The sequence below is a fragment of the Pleurodeles waltl genome, chromosome 4_1 (assembly GCF_031143425.1).
Source record: "Pleurodeles waltl isolate 20211129_DDA chromosome 4_1, aPleWal1.hap1.20221129, whole genome shotgun sequence".
Lineage (NCBI taxonomy): Eukaryota > Metazoa > Chordata > Amphibia > Caudata > Salamandridae > Pleurodeles > Pleurodeles waltl.
This window is the reverse complement of record NC_090442.1, coordinates 446,106,671-446,124,271: the sequence shown is the minus strand read 5'-3', so window position 1 is coordinate 446,124,271 and position 17,601 is coordinate 446,106,671. Positions and strand designations below refer to the sequence as shown.

At 40.8% G+C, this 17,601-nt stretch overlaps 1 protein-coding gene across 1 annotated transcript in view; it reads left to right on the top strand.

The window, feature by feature from the left end:
* Positions 1-17,601, top strand: part of SEMA3D (semaphorin 3D) — a 358,213-nt gene that overhangs the window by 90,085 nt on the left and 250,527 nt on the right. Inside the window, exons 3-4 of the mRNA XM_069228712.1 lie at positions 5,207-5,367; positions 9,429-9,491. Of these exons, the coding sequence (XP_069084813.1) occupies positions 5,207-5,367; positions 9,429-9,491 (224 nt within the window). The remainder of the gene's footprint in view (positions 1-5,206; positions 5,368-9,428; positions 9,492-17,601) is intronic.

Genomic DNA, 17,601 nt, shown 5'->3' with positions numbered 1-17,601 from the left:
CAGGACAGGTGGGGAAACACTGGGTGGTAGGAATTTTGTGGATCCCAGCATACTCCTGTAGTTTGTGTGACAGAAATGCAAGACAAAATTGAGTTTTTATTCAACATTTCAGCTTTGCAGAGTATTATGGGTAAGAAAACTTAGGGGAATCCACACAAGTCACACCTCTGTTGGCTCCCCCGAATGTCTAGTTTACAGAAATGTCTGGGTTTGGTATGTTTACCTATATAGCTGCCAAAACCACAGGTAGCTCCCTTACAAAACCAGTTTGTTTTGTGATAGACAATTTTGATGTAACCACAATACAATTTGGGCTGTGGAATCTGGGGCTGAACTAAACTGGGAAACTCCCAAGAGAGCATTCTCTCTGTGCTTGCCGCCACATGCACCTGCTCCCTGGTTTGGGCTAACCTGCTATTGTCCCGTTGCACAGACTGTGCTTGCGAAGAGACAGCAGGACTGTTCTCATCACCTCCCTCATAATCACTGGAAGAGGAGTTATCGAATGGGACTCCTCCGACTGAAAAATCACTCCTAGAGTCTGCACCATTGTCCTATCCCTCAGATGTTGTCTCAGTATCTGCTGTCTCAGTCTCTGACCCCACATCAGAGCTGTCCTCTATAACCCAAGTGAGGGCTTGAGCAGCAGTCATCCAACGAGATGTCATCTCTGATACTGGCAAATCTGTTGCTATAAAACACTAGCCTACCTAGACAGTCACAAAATTGTGGGTGTGTGTGATATGCGTGCCACAGTAGAGGTCACCTTACCTTCACTTCTTCCCTCATTCAGCACGTTCTTTCAAGACACTCGAAAAGAGACACAATATTACTTCACCTTGTCACATACCAATTGTCACTGTCTTTAGAACCTCTAGCGCCCAGTCCAACAATCATTATTGGAGCTCCCACTCCCAGGACCTCCTCCTCTGATTCCCTCACTACCACCCAGCAAAAGTGCCTTAATCTCTCCATAGCCCTCCCACACATACATTTTATTTGTATTATAGCACAGGTAATGGTTGACTTTACTAATGTACTCAGCTATTTACATAAAATACTGATGTGATCTTTGCAGTAGGCATATAAACCTTCGGCACTACTTTATGGCATCAAAACTGCCACTGACAAAACTCTGATCCTTTTGTAGCAGAAACATAATCACAAGACTTACTTGACTTTTTTATTGCTGCCTAAAAGCTACAGTTGAAACGCGTCAGTTGAAATATGTGCATTGCTTTAAAGATGCAAGCTGCAACTGCAAGACAACTGCTGGTAAATATATATATATATATATATATATATATATATATATATATATATATATATATATATATATATATTACCACCAATTCTTCTGACCACAAGAAAGGTCAGGACACTTCCAGATGAATGTAAAAAGTTTTACTAACACACAGATTCTTCCTCCCAACGAGTTTCAGCCGTAGCCTCAAGGCTCTAAATTGCCTGCTAACCTAAAGCAAGGATGCACAAGATTCTGACTCTCTGTATCAACACCTCAGACTGATCAACATACCACCTAACAAATAAATAAACCACATAACTAATCAAAGCAGATCATCCAGTCTTACTACTCTCAGAATGCTGAATGATTTAAAAACCCTTGCCAAGCCTTAAACTCCCCTTTTTTATATGTATTTCATGCCTAAGGTTGTCCCTAGGTAGCCATAGGGCAGGGTGCAGTGTAATTAAAAGGTAGGACATGTACTTCTAAGTTTTACATGTCTTGATAGTGAAAACTGGCACATTTGTGGGGCCTACCCCTCTCATTGGATAACATTAGGGATTCCTTATTACATCTAATAAGCTATAATTCCTGATTGTGAGGAGGTAGAACTACCATTTTTTAATACCTATGGAATTGTAATGATAAATCCTCTTGACTGTTAAACTTGGATAATTGTTACACTTTTGAAAATGCTACTTTTAGAAAGTTTACATTCTCCTGCTCTTACCTCTATGTGCCTGCAGCCTGTCTCTGATCTCTTGTCTGTGGTGGGTGACAGCTGGGCTTTATGTATTCCCTTTAGACAACCACACACAATGGGAGCTTAGGTGTGACTTGATGGTTCCTGATGGGCCACCAGGACAGGATGAGAGAGCTGGCCACACTAATAGACTGAGTCCTGTCACACAAAAAGGGCTGCATACCTCCCTGAAGTGAGTCTGGCACTAGGACAGAAAGGGAGGACCTCTGTGCACTTCAAAGACTCCTCATGCCCATCCACTTCAGTAAACCTCTGGACCTGTGGATTCTCTGCCAGTTAGAAGGACTGCTGTGCTGCTGCGGACTGCCACTCTGCAGGACTGCTGCTCTGGAAGAACTGCTTTCTTGCTGTGCTCAACTGATGCCTGCTGCCCTCCTTGCCTGGTTGAGAAGGACTGGACCCACATCTCTTGAACCCAACACCCAGATTGACTCCAGGGGCAGGCTGACTGTTCTCCTGTTTTCTGGAGTCTCAGGGGCATAAAAAACTTCCAACCAACCCAACTGGACTCATCCTGTTGTGAGCCTGACCTGCCACGTGGTGCTACCGCAATCCTGGCCCTTTGGAGGTATCTCTTCAGGTACTGCTCCAGCAGAACCACCTCATCTCCACTGTTACATGTAAAACTGGCTCATTACCTTTGGAACCAGCACTCCTTCAGTGCAAGGCTCCAGCTTCCCTATTGAAAGCAGCCTCAATGACAACCCCTGCATTGCAGCAACTGCACTCATCGGATTAAGCACATCGCCTCTACCTCGACACAGCTAGTTCCTGCACCAGAACTCCATTACATCTCAGTTCCAATGCATCGTCACTGCTGCATGAGGACCTTCAATGCACTGCCTCGACTGAGTGGGGAAAATTGATGCAATTCCTCGACGGCGTGGTTCCAAACCACTGCAATGCTCCTGCACCAGGATTTTAAGGTACTTTGGCTTAGCAGGCCCAACTGGGTCCCTGCAGCTGGCCCATGCTGGCTCATGCAACTAGGGCTTGATCACAGGTTAATTTATGATGTCTTTTGTGACCTACCCTGACTAGGATTATGGGTCCTGCTTCATCTCTGTGCATACCTCTGTCAACCAGAAAACCCATTTCTAGCAAGCATGTACCTCTGGTACAGCCTTCAAAGAATAGTCTGCTTGGGTACTGTTCCAAAATGGGATAATAAAAAAGCAACTAACTCATAAATCTAATTAGGTGATAAACGCTTTAGGAGCAGCAGATGCCTCAAGATCTGCATCCAGTACAAAACTGAAATGCCTAATAGATTATGTGAAAGGAAACTATGTTGAATAATTTTACCTCACCATTCCTTTAAACTCTCAGGGGGTCATTTACAATATTTTGGCACAGGGCAGTGCCACAAGCTTTCTGTTGTTCTACCCTACGTCATAAGAAAAGGGCATGAATGTGTGGTATCTACTAGATAGTACATATCTCTGTCCTCTTCAACTACACTGGCACACAATGGGAGGCCATGTGCCAATGCAGGCACCCTTGCACCATAGTGCTAGGGTGTTTACGTTGTAGGAATGATTATTTTTGTGAAGGAAAACCTTCCTGCACAAAAACAGTCAATGGAGGAGTTTCTTTCCTCCTCTGTCTGTCCTCCTATGTGTGCTGCAGAACAAATGAGGAGAAATAAAGTTGTTTCTTCACGTTGCTTTTGACACATTCCTAGGTTTACAGATCCTTGTAAATCTGGGAATGCATCAAAATCCATGGGTGTTGCGTGGGAACACACACCGTAACGCCCATGGAATGTTTCATTGATGCAGATTAAGGCAAAGCAGTAGCTTGCCTTACTCCATATCTACAAGGCCATGAAAAGCCACACAAAGTGGCTTTGCGTGGCCTTGTAGATGTGGGTCTTCAGCCTGCACTGCTGATGCATCAAAAAAAGTGACATACCGATGGCGCAAGCCGTTTGTAAATAAGCCCCATAATTTTAAGGATTTCTAGTTTTTAAAAGTCTTTAGTAAAAAAGTTAGAACTTGCTCTAGATGTAGTTAAGAACATTAAATTCCAAATGAAACATAATTAAATCAACATCTGTGCCTCAAAGTCTCTCAAGATATGGAGCTGTTCTGGCTGTCAGCAGTCATATGATAATACAATGTAGCTAGCTAGCATGAACCTCATGTGGATTATTGTTCTTATTAGGTTTGTAGATGAGAATATAGGTAACTTGTGTTTTCTTGGAAGCATCTACTGTTTTGCAAATTGCTTGTTAATTTTGGAATGAAAGAAGACTTTGCTCCTCCTGTTGATACCTACGTATGGGAAACGGGGTTGGAATTATTAAAGATTCAATTATTATTATCATCACTACAAATGAGGTACCATAGATCTGTGTCGTTTTATCTCTCTCTTATTTAAATAATTTGATAAATGTTTTGTGGGCATGTACTATTCATTTTGAAACATGGTTGTAAATATGTGTGACAATTAATTAAAATTCAATTTTTAGTGTGAGGATAGTTATTATGTACTGCGTGGTAACAACCATGGAATCAGAATTCTGATATGGGCCCACCAATTATGAAATCCTTTCTCAGCACTGAATTTGCTTTCAATCGTCAAATTTCCTACATTCCTCTTTGCACGTACATGTACTTTGTGGTTCCCCTGGGCTTTGATTAAATGATACTAGCTTCCTCCTGCAGAGATGCCAATTATTGGCCTTCCTGTAGTTTGAAGAGCTTTCTGATTTTAGTATACCTATGCCAACATGAAGTATCCCCTCCCAATTGTTAGTTGGCATTGATAACTGTGGACCTGTGTATGAGTATGAACTATGGTTAACTTTTCCAAATAAGTTACTCAACATAAACTGCAGCTAGAAAAATCTTGCGAAATCCAGTTTTTTTCAGCAAACGGGGGTTTGCAACTATTGTAAATTTTTCGTAGTTGAGGGATAATTATTCAAAGTTATGATATTCAAAGATATAAATATATGAAAACTCTTTGCACTACCCGAGTATTATCTGCCTAGAAAATTCTTCATGCGGTATCCTGACTATTTTACTCCGTGCCGTTAACATCGTTGTGAGCTACTTGGTTCGATGCAGATTAAGCCTATGCACATTATATAGATCTGAAATATTCAATTCTGTCTATCTTAACTTACTTGTAGAGCACATAAGAGCACCGCATGCATATGTTCACCGCAAAGCTGTTCCTATTTTTCGCAGACCTGCTGCTATCCAACAGCTGCATTCCGTTCCCAGGCTCGGCGGAGGGGCTGCATTTTCAAACCTTGCTGCTAGATGAGGAGAGGAGCAGGCTGCTCATTGGTGCCAAGGATCATATCTTTCTGCTAGGTGTGGGTGACGGAACCCCAAATCTGAAAAAGGTTAGTTTGTTTTGCGCGGCCTGTATGCCTGTTTATTGATATCGCCTGTTTATTATTCCTGGAACTAAAATCTGTGCGAGCAAAGCTGATGATCTCTAGGAAGTCCACGTTGTTGTCCAAGCTTTTTTTGGTTTGTAATAGGAAAATAAAAATTAAGATAGTACATTATTTCGTAATATTCGTCTATCAAGAATGCAGCCTTCCGAATGCCTCTATAAATAATTGCATCTTTAAATTTATCAATTCAAACTTCACAGTCCAAGAAGGACTCCACGGACAGTATTTGTAAAATGCAGTGTCATTTGGGAACGAATATTGTAATAGCATCCGTCCTGCCTATGGTTGCCACATGCCATCAGTCTATTGCTTGAAATGAAATACTGCTGAAAGCCTACACATGCATTAATGCATCATTCCCATGGCCAACGCAAGTGGTCACTTTCAACTTGGTCACATGACAGATGCGCGTGGTTCTCAGCCAGCACCAAGATGTGATGGGTCCACCTAAAGGGAGAGCAGAGCCGAAGGCATGTCCCAGTAGCAAGTGAGTGTCGGAATGCACTATTTGTCTGCGCTGTATTTAGACTCAGCTTTGCTTTGGATGTGTGCCTTCTGGCTTAGCTCCAATCCTGCAGTGTGTGAATCAACCGCACATGTTGGTACTTCAAGGAGCTGAAGCGTGCTCTTTGTTCCATTGTAAATATTCTTTGTAAATATTGTACTACTAGATAAAAAGATAAAGAGGCCAATTCAGAGGGTAAATAGCTCATTTATTAACTCACGAAATAAATTTATAGAAACGCTCTTGCTAAAACGTATTTGGAGAAGATTTGCAGAAATCTCACGGTTAAGAAAGACACATGTGAAGATGTTTCAGGCTAGTGTAATTTCATCATTGTTTATACTTTGGCGCTAAATTCTTCTCACAGAGTGGAACGTCTGAAAAAATGATAGTCTCAATCGTTCTTAATTTCCATGGCTTCTGAATATCTAACTATTGTCATTAACATTTGAGTCTTAAGTCTTGTGCAGAGAGAGGAGAGAACGCAAATGACAGAGAGAGGCAGAATGAACTTAAAGTATTCAAAGACAGAATGAGAAAAGTGGGTAGACAGAATGAAGGCAAGCAATGCAAGGAGGAAGAGAAAGAGAGATTAAGAGAACTAGAGACAGGATTTTTTCTTCCATAGGGCTTGTTTACAAAGTTCATCATTTTTATAGCGACATTCTCCAAGCTGGCTGTCTCACTTTCTCAAAGCGTTTGGGAGTAGCCCTTTCCTAAGTCAATCTATTCTAATTTACTCAAAAAATGGCATCAACAAATCTTGAGAGTTTTCATAGGCTATGTTGTGGCTATTATGCCACACTTTTTACTTCCTGTGTAGATCATGACTAAGTTCTTGTGAATAGTACCTCTCCTCTGCTCTCCTCCAACAAAGATCAGCTTTAACTAGTAGTCGGAGAAAGCACATTGCAGCCTTCACTTGGTTGTCTGTGCCAGTGGTCTCATGAAACCCACCTCCCAAGGGGTGGGGGGTATCTCTGCATAAAACCAAGCATCATTAAGACAAGTGTCTTTTGGCGCAGAAGAACATAGTTGATCTCCTTAATAGACTGACTGCCAATATACAAATAACAATGTAAGAATGAGGTCAGTTCACATAAATAAGAAAATAAATTCCCGAAGTGCTCATCAGAAATATATGAGACGATGAACTACTTATGACACAGAACTTAAAATAAAGTGCCAGTCAAATTAGAGGGGAGATTCATATGACATGTTCACATAGTTTAAATTGTTTTTAACATAGTATAGCAAATTATGAGGCAAGGTACACATTGGTGAATGAAACAGTGTAACTAATTTTTTTCTGCAAGAGACAGTTGTTGCATTTTCATATTTGAATACCAATGGTCAAAAACATTAGCTGGCGTTGATAATGCAGAAGGCATGATACACCCGTGGAGTATCCTAAAAGCCACAAAAAGTGCCATAGTGCTCTGCTTTGCAATATCAGTCAATGAGGCACCAACAAAACAAAATAGATTTAGTGCATAAATCAAAATCATACTGAACCAAAACCTATAAAGTGCTCCTTGTATCACTCCACAACACCACGTGTCTCAATTTAAAAAAAATAAAAGTAGTAAAAGAAACCTTCTATTGTGATGCCCAAGAGCCAGAGGTAATGGTCACTTCCAATTGGTAGCCAATCTTTGTAGCAACTAATCTTCTGTACCCTGTAAACTCTATGAAATTGAACACGTTATAAAACTACATTCTTCATGGTCAGACTGGGTTAAGCCTTGGTTAGAAATCAAACGACACTGGTAAACTCCTCATCTCGTAGAACATTTTTGGCACTGTTGACATGATTCATTCATACATTCATTGAATTGTCCTCAGAAGCTGCAGTGACTTGTGACTTGTGGAAAGATTCTGAAATGGATCTTTATGTCCTTACGCAAGAGATGGCAAGAGTGAATTTGGGCTGCTGAGCTGCTCATACACAGAGCATGATGTGGAGAACCCCATTGGCTTTCATTTTCACCATCAGTGTTCAACATAGATATGCACCATCGAGCACAGGTAATGGATTAAATGAAGGTGTACTACCACATGGGCATCAACAACACCGTAATCCACATTCAATGTGAGAAGAAATTGGAAAGCACAGGGAAAGTCACTAAGGCCCATATTTATACTTTTTTAGCGGCGTATTTGCGTCATTTTTTGACGCATAAGCGGCTCAAACTTGCAAAATACAATTGTATTTTGTAAGTTTGTGCCGTTTTTGCATCAAAAAGCGGCGAGAATGCTGCGCTAAAAAAGTATATATATGGGCCTCAGTATCTTGAGTACACAAACCATCAGATGCACAATAGCTTCTTGTGTTTGAATGGATATAAGCTTAAGATCCTTGTCATTTGTGGGGCAGAGATGATTACGTTTGACTGGTTCCTTAATGATGAGCCCCATTGATCTACACCAATGAAGTAAAACTACTAATCAAGGGCAAAAAGCTTTAACAGTCTAGCTAATCACTTTAATTAAATGTGTTAATTCCTTCATAACGATGATCATTGGGTGAAGCTTATGTTATCCCTGATTTGGGCATTCTTGGAATGTGGTCTATATCATACTTCCCAAAAAAGTATCAATAGGATACAAATACTTCAGGATAAGGCAACCAGATCAAACCTGCATTTTTTTTAATCATCGGTCATATATGGAATCTGGCACCCCATACTATTCCAGCAATTACATCTCAGTCAGTACTGCTACTGTAATTCAGTAAAAGATTTTTCGAGTGCCAAAGGCATAGTCGCAGGTTCCTGGTAGTCCATATTGCTAAAGTTTGAAATTCCCTGATTTTGAACCGAAGGGCAGTATCCGAACAAGTATTGTCTGGTCTTTGCCTGAGGACCTGATTTTGAAAGGGGTAATAATAGAAAGTAAGGTACATTTTATTATTAAAAACTATGTTTCTGATGGTGATACATCTTTATCTCAGTCCAAGCGTTTATCATAATCGTAGTCCTATATACACATACAAAGTAACATTTTTTCTACAAGCATACACTCAGTGTAGAATCACCGACTAATAGTACTTTACACAGTTACAGATTTTCAAACTTATTGCATAATCTTACTTTATCTTGATACAAATATATTTTTAAGTTTATAAGGAAATCATGCTTCACCTTCTCACTCAGTGCTAGAATACGTTTTGTTAGGCAGTATCTGAATAGCCAGTGTGCAAATGTATATAATTTCAGTTGACACAATGTAGGGCAGAAATGTATCGGTTAGCATCTCCTGGATGTGACCAATCACCTTATTTGGGCAATAAATGTAGGTCTGGAGTTTTGGATAGTTATGGTTTTTGGACTATGAAGTGGACTAGGATCATATCCAAGTTTTGTTTTAACTGCGCTTAAAGCAAACCAAACGTAATTAATTTAAAGTATAACAGTTTCATATTTTGTTGGAGAACTGTATCAATTGCATTCAGATTCACAGTTTCCAGTTTCTTCTCATGTGACATTCTTTTTGACAGATTTATTGGCCTGCAGCTAGAGAAAGAGTCGAATTGTGCAAACTGGCCGGGAAAGATGCCCATGTAAGTATACCCGTGAACATGTTTTGTGATCAACCGACCTGCATTACACACTAGTCTTCTGCAAGAGGCACTTAAAAGTAATAGACAAACTGCACGAGCCACAGGAGGAGACATAAAGAACCTTTCTACTGTTATCTCCACATCGCCAGTGCGTGCCTGTTGCTGCCAAGTCGGAGTGCCTCCTGCGCTCCCAGACATTCCAGCTGCCAGCAGGACAGATGCAACGCATTGCATGTTTTGTCTTATTTAGTGTTGATATAAAATATACATAATGAGATGTCATTCACTGACAGAAACAGAGATTATTATCGCGGCAGTGCGCAAGTTTGGACTCAAGGGAACTCGTGAAAGTGAAGACAATCATTAGATCCGCATGTAACAATGTTATGAAGTACATATCTTAATTCTGACCGGTTTTAATATAACAGCAAGTTACATTGATAACTATAATGCATGCATGTGAACTCGGCATCTGATTCTGTTTTTTTGCGTTACCCGAGAGCATACGCATGCATCATATCAAATTCACATCCAAAAGCAGATGAAAAAGCTAACCCATAGACTTATATTTACTGACATTAAATAAAGGTTTGTCGAATTTCCTGTGTATCGAGGAATATATACTTACTTGGAACATACTAAATGCTGTCATTCTGCAGTAGGGTATCGAAAGTGGGAGGCTTCCTTAGGTCTCGACATATCAGATCCTCAGATACATAGCATGTATTTTCCTTTTAACTCCATCTTTCACCTTATTTGCCTTGCAAAATTAGCTAACGATATGTAGGATGGATTAAGCTCCCCTAGGTTCAACAACACTTCTGTCATTGTTTGCTGTTATCTTTAGCCGTGTCCACACAATTATCTAGTAATCCCCCCAGCCACCTTCTACCGGTAAAGAGGGGGGCATCTGATCTCTGAGTGACAGTCAACTGTGTCAGCCTGCTGTTAGGGCTTCCCATATCCCGCTGCTGGAAGGAGAGGCATATATTGGGCACGAGGGGCAAAAGGAAGAACAGCATCCCAATATGGTATCCGTAAGTGCTCTATAAATGTAATTCATCCATCCACCTACTCATCCAATGTTTATTAGCCCGTATCCTACGTCCATGTCCAGGAGAGCAGAGAGGCACAAATATTTCAAAGGTTCCTTGATTGAAACTACAAGAAGTGTATAATTTTCACTAAACGTATGCCATAAACAAGGGGCAATTGATGGGGAACAAAGCTCTTTGACTTTCTTTCAAGTGTCCTTAAATGGGATGAATCTTTAAGTGTTTGATTAATGTAGGAGACAAATTGAAGGCTAAGGTGAAATATTTTGTTTCTAGTTCTGCATTTTGAAAATTGCATGTTGGACATTTTGAACAACACTTTATGAACTTCAGACAATATATGATTTTCAGATACCGTCAGATACTGACTTCAAGGTCTTAGATTAAATTGTTTGCTTAACTTTAGGTATATATTTTAAAACGTTAACAAAAAAAGCTTTAGCTGTAAGACCAAAAGGCAGCTCAAATGAAATAATTTCATTAGAGTTTTTAGGTTTTGGATACTGCCAGCACAATTCTGTCAAGTATAATTTGCTGTATATGGTTAAATGTTGAGGTTTGTGTTCACTTGTATTATAACTAGTATTGAATATGATATTTGTTTAATAATTATAATTAGTACTGCCCAAGATATGCCAAAGGTCCATAAATAGTTGCAGATGAAGGGTTATAAGAGATTGACAACGTATCCTTATTTTGGTGTATACTTATTAATATGTCAAGATACATGAGTATTGAGGAATATATCGACTTGTTTTACATCACTAAAGACCTTACACATTCAGTAGAGGAAAGGAAATGCACTTATTCATCTAATGTTTCAAAATTGCCATCATAGAGTTAAGTTGACATGTTAAGAAGAAAATGGTGCCTAATAAATTGCAAAGGTAGTTTGACTACAATTAGATGCAAAGAAAAGACTCCCCCTCCATCCATTCAGTATTCATCCCTTACTTAGCAAACAGATATTTAGTCAAAGAGCAATGTGAAACGTTATGCGTTTAGACAAGGTACTATATCAAATATTAAATACGTAACAGAAGAGACATTACAAGCTTAAATCAATAGTATTGAAGCTTCACAAATATTCACAAAGTTGCCCCATGGTTTAGTGTCTTTTATAATTAAATACTGCTAATGGGTGCCTTATCAACAACAAATCCAAAGGCCTGATTCACAAAGAGCCTCTGCAGTTGCTCCAGATGCTCCACAGTTGTGGTGGGCTCTCCCATTGCAGTTTCTCATTGCAGAGATTCCACATGAGTGTGGAGATTCGGGGATGACTACAGAGGCTCAGTAATGACTGTGGAGGCTCTTTGTGAATCAGCTCCCAGGTTTGTTTCATTGAATTGTTAAATAAAAATCAAACATAAATGCTTGCAAATGTCATATTCAGCTGCCAAATATCATTCTTGCTGATTTTGTCATTTTGGACTAGTGCTAGATGAGAACAATAAGGTGAAATAAGTGCATTAGTGTTGCCATATACCAGAAAAGACCCTGGTCAAGATGGTACTAACAAGCCCTAGACAAGATACTAGAGAAAGTGGCCACCCACTCCAAGTTGTCACCCACCTTCTTCCTGATACAATCATCACATGTGGCCTGAATGTGCTAAGTGTCAGTCAATCTTCTATTGGATTAGACAGTATTTCACTGAGGTGCTCAGCTCTCATTTTTCTTCCCAAAATCTGGAATCCTCCACATCAAACCTCAATGGGCCACTCCATTATTTGTTCCTTTTAGGTGGTCCTGATTGCTTCTTTAGCACTTTTGAATATGCCAAATAGGAGTAGGTGATGTGTGGTAAAGATACCTGTTTCCACACAATGCAGATTTTGATTTCCCATTGTTAGCTGCTTTGAATCTTCAAAGACATACCCTGGAATACAAACAATACAAGCAATACAAACTTCTGTCTTGTGGCACAGGAGGATCCTCTACAAAAAAATACACCAGTAGATGGCTTTAGCTCTGATGTCACAGCTAGAACACACATTCCACTTCTACCTCAACGTATAGGGCTAGACTGGAAAGTCTATCACACTGAACCTGTCATCAAAACATCTGGTCCACCAAAATTTGGAACAATTGTGAGTATTGGAGTTCATAGTTTTAATACTAGCAATACTATGAATGACTTGACCTATAAAACCTCTGGAATAGTTACGTTTTTAATTCTAATGTTAGCTTCCCCTCTCATAAAGTAAGAGAAATATGCAGTCAAGCTGCAGTCCAATTTTTTAAAACTCTTCTTTATCATCCAACTACAAACGTCTAATTCTTCATCTAAATACTGAGAGGGCGGAGGTCTGGCTCTGTGACTTCACCTCCAAAGAGAACCTCCCAGATACGTGCACAGCCTCCTCTTGCACTCTGACCTATTACATCATGTCTAGGGGTGGGCAGAAGTCATAGAGTTTCACTCAATGGAATTCCGCAGAGTTCATGAAAACTCAGCGTGATTACACAGAATTCTATGAACAGGTTGGCGGAATTTGGCCAGAATTCCACATTACAAGCTTAACATGGAGTGGCCAAAGTTCCACCATCTCTGCCAACAGAGGGGAATTTATTGCCCACTGTTGCTCGTTTCACCAAATAAACCTCTTATCTGACTACAAGGACTCTGTGTGTGTGGCTTCGTTCCTACATTTTTGGCGACAAAGGCCAGCCACACTTAAAGAGGTGAGCGAGGATGCGATCGGAAGCGGACCTGTAAAATCGGTCGACACGTGCTGCGTGTTTGGTCCCTGCACGCATTTGCTCCTGGCACGCTGCAGACCTGCACTGTTTTTTTTTTTTTTCTTCTCTTTCTCGTTGGTACTCCTAGACGGTGTCACTTACCGTGAAGTCCCCATAGACTGGTTGGGTGTCTTGAGGCCCCACGTTGAGGAGCACGATGGTTGGAGCTCCTTCCCTTGTCGTGTGAGACTCACACCGGGGAGCTGGCACTCTACCAAAGGAAGGAGGAAGCAAAAACACAACTCCACGGTGATTGGAGATAGTCGGTGTGGTGGCAAGGGAAAGAACCTTAGCAACCACCCTGGGAATCACGTCTTTTGTTGTTCTTTCCTCAATGTGGCTGACATAGAGGAAAGTCCCTTAGCAACCACTTGAGAGACTACATTACAAAGGCTTTTGGAGTGTTATCTTTTAGTAATTGAAGATGTCTTCTGCCATCAACATTCCTGCTCCATTTTTGGACTACAAAATCAATCATCTGACCAATGGGAAGAATGGATAGATATTTTTGAGAACTATGTTGTAGCATTAGAGTATCAAAACTTCTCTGCGCACAGGAAAAAGGTGTTATTGACAGGTACTATTGGCAAGGAAGCTCATCATATATTTAAATATTTGCCGGAGATCTGCAATGATGATGGTCAACTGCTAGGAGATGTTTATGAAGAAGCAAAGCTACAGTTGGAGAAGAGGTTTGCTAAAGAAGAAAATATAGTAATGTCACGTTATAAATTTTACACTAGACCACAAAAAGAGGGTGAGTCGTTAGAAGACTTTGGGCCTGATTACAACTTTGGAGGAGGTGTTAATCCATCCCAAATGTGACGGATATACCACCAGCCGTATTACGAGTTCCATAGGATATAATGGACTCGTAATACGGCTGGTGGTATATCCGTCACATTTGGGACGGATTAACACCTTCCTCCAAAGTTGTAATCAGGCCCTTTATTTCTAGTCTACGTGAATTATCTGTAAAGTGCAAATTTGGTGCAATGACTGATGAGTTGATTCGTGATCAACTCATTGTGCAGTGCAGGAGCAAGAAAACCCAGGAACGCCCGTGGGCAGCTAAGAATCCCTCTCTCAAGGATGCCATTACTATTGCAAAAATAGTGGAAGAATCAGAAATTTGTATGCAAGAGATTAACAAGAAATGGAGTGGTAGCCCAGGAAGCGAAGAAGAGGTTGCAGTAGTCACAAAGAAATCAAACTCTTCTAAACAGCGTGGTGCTACATCAAGTAAACAAGGGATCAGGAGTCCAGCTTTGTCTAAATCAAAATTATGTGCAAGATGTGGGAGTTCAGCTCATACTAGGGATGCTAAATGGTGCTTCGCTGTGAATAAAGAGTGCAGGAAATGTGGTTGCAAGGGCCACTTTGCTCGGATGTGCAAGGATGTCTTCAATTCAAGAGTTGCGGTGGCGGATTTGGCAGAAGAGAACGGTGTTAGTGATTGCATCTTAGTTGTCCAGGCTCCTTTATCAGAAAGAGGAAGGGAGAACAGACCTAAAGGAATGTTTACTATTGCTGATAAGAAAGTGGAACTGATGGTGGATTTGGGATCACTATATACTATTGTACCTAAGTCACTGTGGATCGAGTTATGGCATAAAGTTCCTTTGCTACCTAAAGACATAAACCCCAGAGGATATCAAGGGGTAGAGATTGATGTGTTAGGTTATTTTATTTCTCAGATAGAGTTTGGCAATCTACGTGGCTTTGTCTGGACCACCCATTTTAGGGTGGGGGCATCAATTTGACTTGCACATTATCATTGATCCTCATTCTGACAGAAAGATTCTAGTGGTTGAGGATGAGGGTCTGGAGAAAATTCTTTAAGACGCTAAAGCCATTTTTAATGAGAAGCTAGGAGAACTAAAAAACTATGTTCATAAAATTGTACTAAAAAAAGATGCAGTCCCCATGAAACACAAAGTGAGGAAGGTGCCTCTGGTAGTTAGGAATGAGGTAAAAGAAATGTTGCAGGATATGATGGACCAAGGTATTATTGAACCGGTTGAGGCCTCTCCATGGGTCTCACCAGTCGTCATCACAAAAAAGAGTGATGGCAAGCTCCGTTTTTGTGTGGATTTACGTACCCTAAATCAATTTGTCATTACAGACTAATTTCCTCTTCCTAACATTAATGAACTCTTATCTCTACTCAAGGGTGGGAGGTACTTTTCAAAGCTGGATATGAGGAGTGCATACCTCCAGATTAAGTTACACAATGAGTCTAGAGCACTCACTGCCTTTATAACAATGGAGGGTATATTTCAGTTTATTCGGATGCCCTTTGGGTCGTCCTCGGCAGCGAGTGTGTTTCAAAGAATTATGTTGAATTTGTTTTCTGGAATGCAGAATGTAACTTACTTTCAGGATGACATATTGATTTTTGGTCAGACAGTAAGTGAACATAACACTGTTCTTAAGTAAGCTTTGAACAAATTGGGGGAGGCTGGTCTGACCTTGAGGAGAGACAAGTGTAAATTTTTGTTGGAAGAAATAGATTACTTAGGGCATACTGTTTCGGGAGAAGGTTTCAGTCCAAAAGAAGATTTTCTGAACGCCATTCGCTCCACACCCATTCCATGTAACAAAGACCAATTACGTTCTTTTATGGGGTTGATAGAGTATTATAACAAGTTTGTAGAAAATTGTGCACAAAAAACTGAAAGTTTAAAGTTATTACTGAGGAAAGGGTCAAATTTCAGGTGGGGAAGAGAACAACAACTTGCCTTCGAATCAGTCAAGAGAGACATTTGTGAGGCAGGTATTTTGTCTCCTTTTGACACTCGTCTGAAGACTGTGTTGACTGTGGATGCCAGTGCCTGTGGCCTAGGAGCAGTGCTTGCCCAAGTATGTAAAGGAAAAGAGATGACTGTAGCGTTTGCTTCCCGCTTTCTGACGGCTTGTGAGGGAACTATTCAGTGATAGAACGTGAGGCATTGGCCACTGTGTGGTCTGTGGAGCATTTCAGAACGCTTCTTTGGGGTATCGATTTTACGTTGCGCTCTGATCACAAACCGTTACTTAAAGTCATGAGTCCTGGTGGGGCAGGTAAAGGTTCTGCTAGACTAGCTAGGTTAGCAGCCAGACTACAAGAGTATCGATTTACCATGAGTTACATTCCAGGTTGGGAGAATGCTCGAACAGATTGTCTATCTAGGCTACCTTTAGACTCAGAGTGTGAAAGTAAGACATTGAGGACTGGGGCGAAGGTACATTTTCGGCGGATGAATGGACTACGTCTATGGAGAAGGATTTGGTTCTCAAAGGGGTTGTGCGAATGATTGTAGAGGGAAAAAGGAGGGACAGTACCGTTGGCCTTCGTTGAGACCCTATTTAAAAGTGTTGGATGAGTTGTCCATGGTAGACCTGAACCTAGTTATGAGAAATGACAAATTTATTCCACCAGTGGGCTTACGGAAAAAAAAATTGTATTGGCACATGAAAGCCACCTTGCCCAGACCTTGACCAAGAAGAGAGTTAGAGAGTACTTTGGTGGCCAGGTATGGACAACATGATTTCTAAGTGGGTCATAGATTGCACAACTTGTAAAGAGATTGAAAAAAGGTTGAAAGTTGGTGTACAAGGAGTTCAGGGGCATATTGATGATCCCGGTTTACCCTGGAGTACACTGTGTTTGGATTTTATAGGTCCTATGCAAAGTGTGGAGAATTTGTACAGAAATGCTGCCGTCATGGTGGATGTAAACTCAAGATGGGTAGTGGTAAAGTTTATGCAGAAAATTAGTACTAAGAGTACCATAGGAGTGTTGAAGGAAGTATTCACGGAAGAAGGTTTTCCTAGGGTTATAATAACTGATAATGGTACCCAGTTTACCTCACATGAGATGAGGAAATTCTTGGAGAGCTGTGGGATTATTTACAGGCGCACAGCCCTTTACAATCCACAAGCCAAAGGAATGGTCGAGAGAATGAATCGATTAGTGAAGGGCACCATGCTAATGGGTATTCAGAGTGGGAAAGATGTCAAAGGAATGGTGGAAGAGATGGTTTGGGCTCATCGCACTACTGTGAATAGAGCTACGGGGACTTCTCCTTTTGAGAGGATGAGGGGCAGGAAGCCATGTTTTAAGCTCATACCAGCATGGTTGACGAGTGGTGCTGTATGTGATTTGAATGGAGTGAGTAAACCTGTGAGGGAGAAAGACATAACAGAGGGTGATTGGGTTAAGATCAGGCATGGTAGAGTTGTCCGTGGCCTTTCTAAATTTTGGGGTCCTTTCAGAGTTAAGAAGGTTGGTGTAAGTCATGTGGAGTTGGAGAATGGGGATAAGTGGA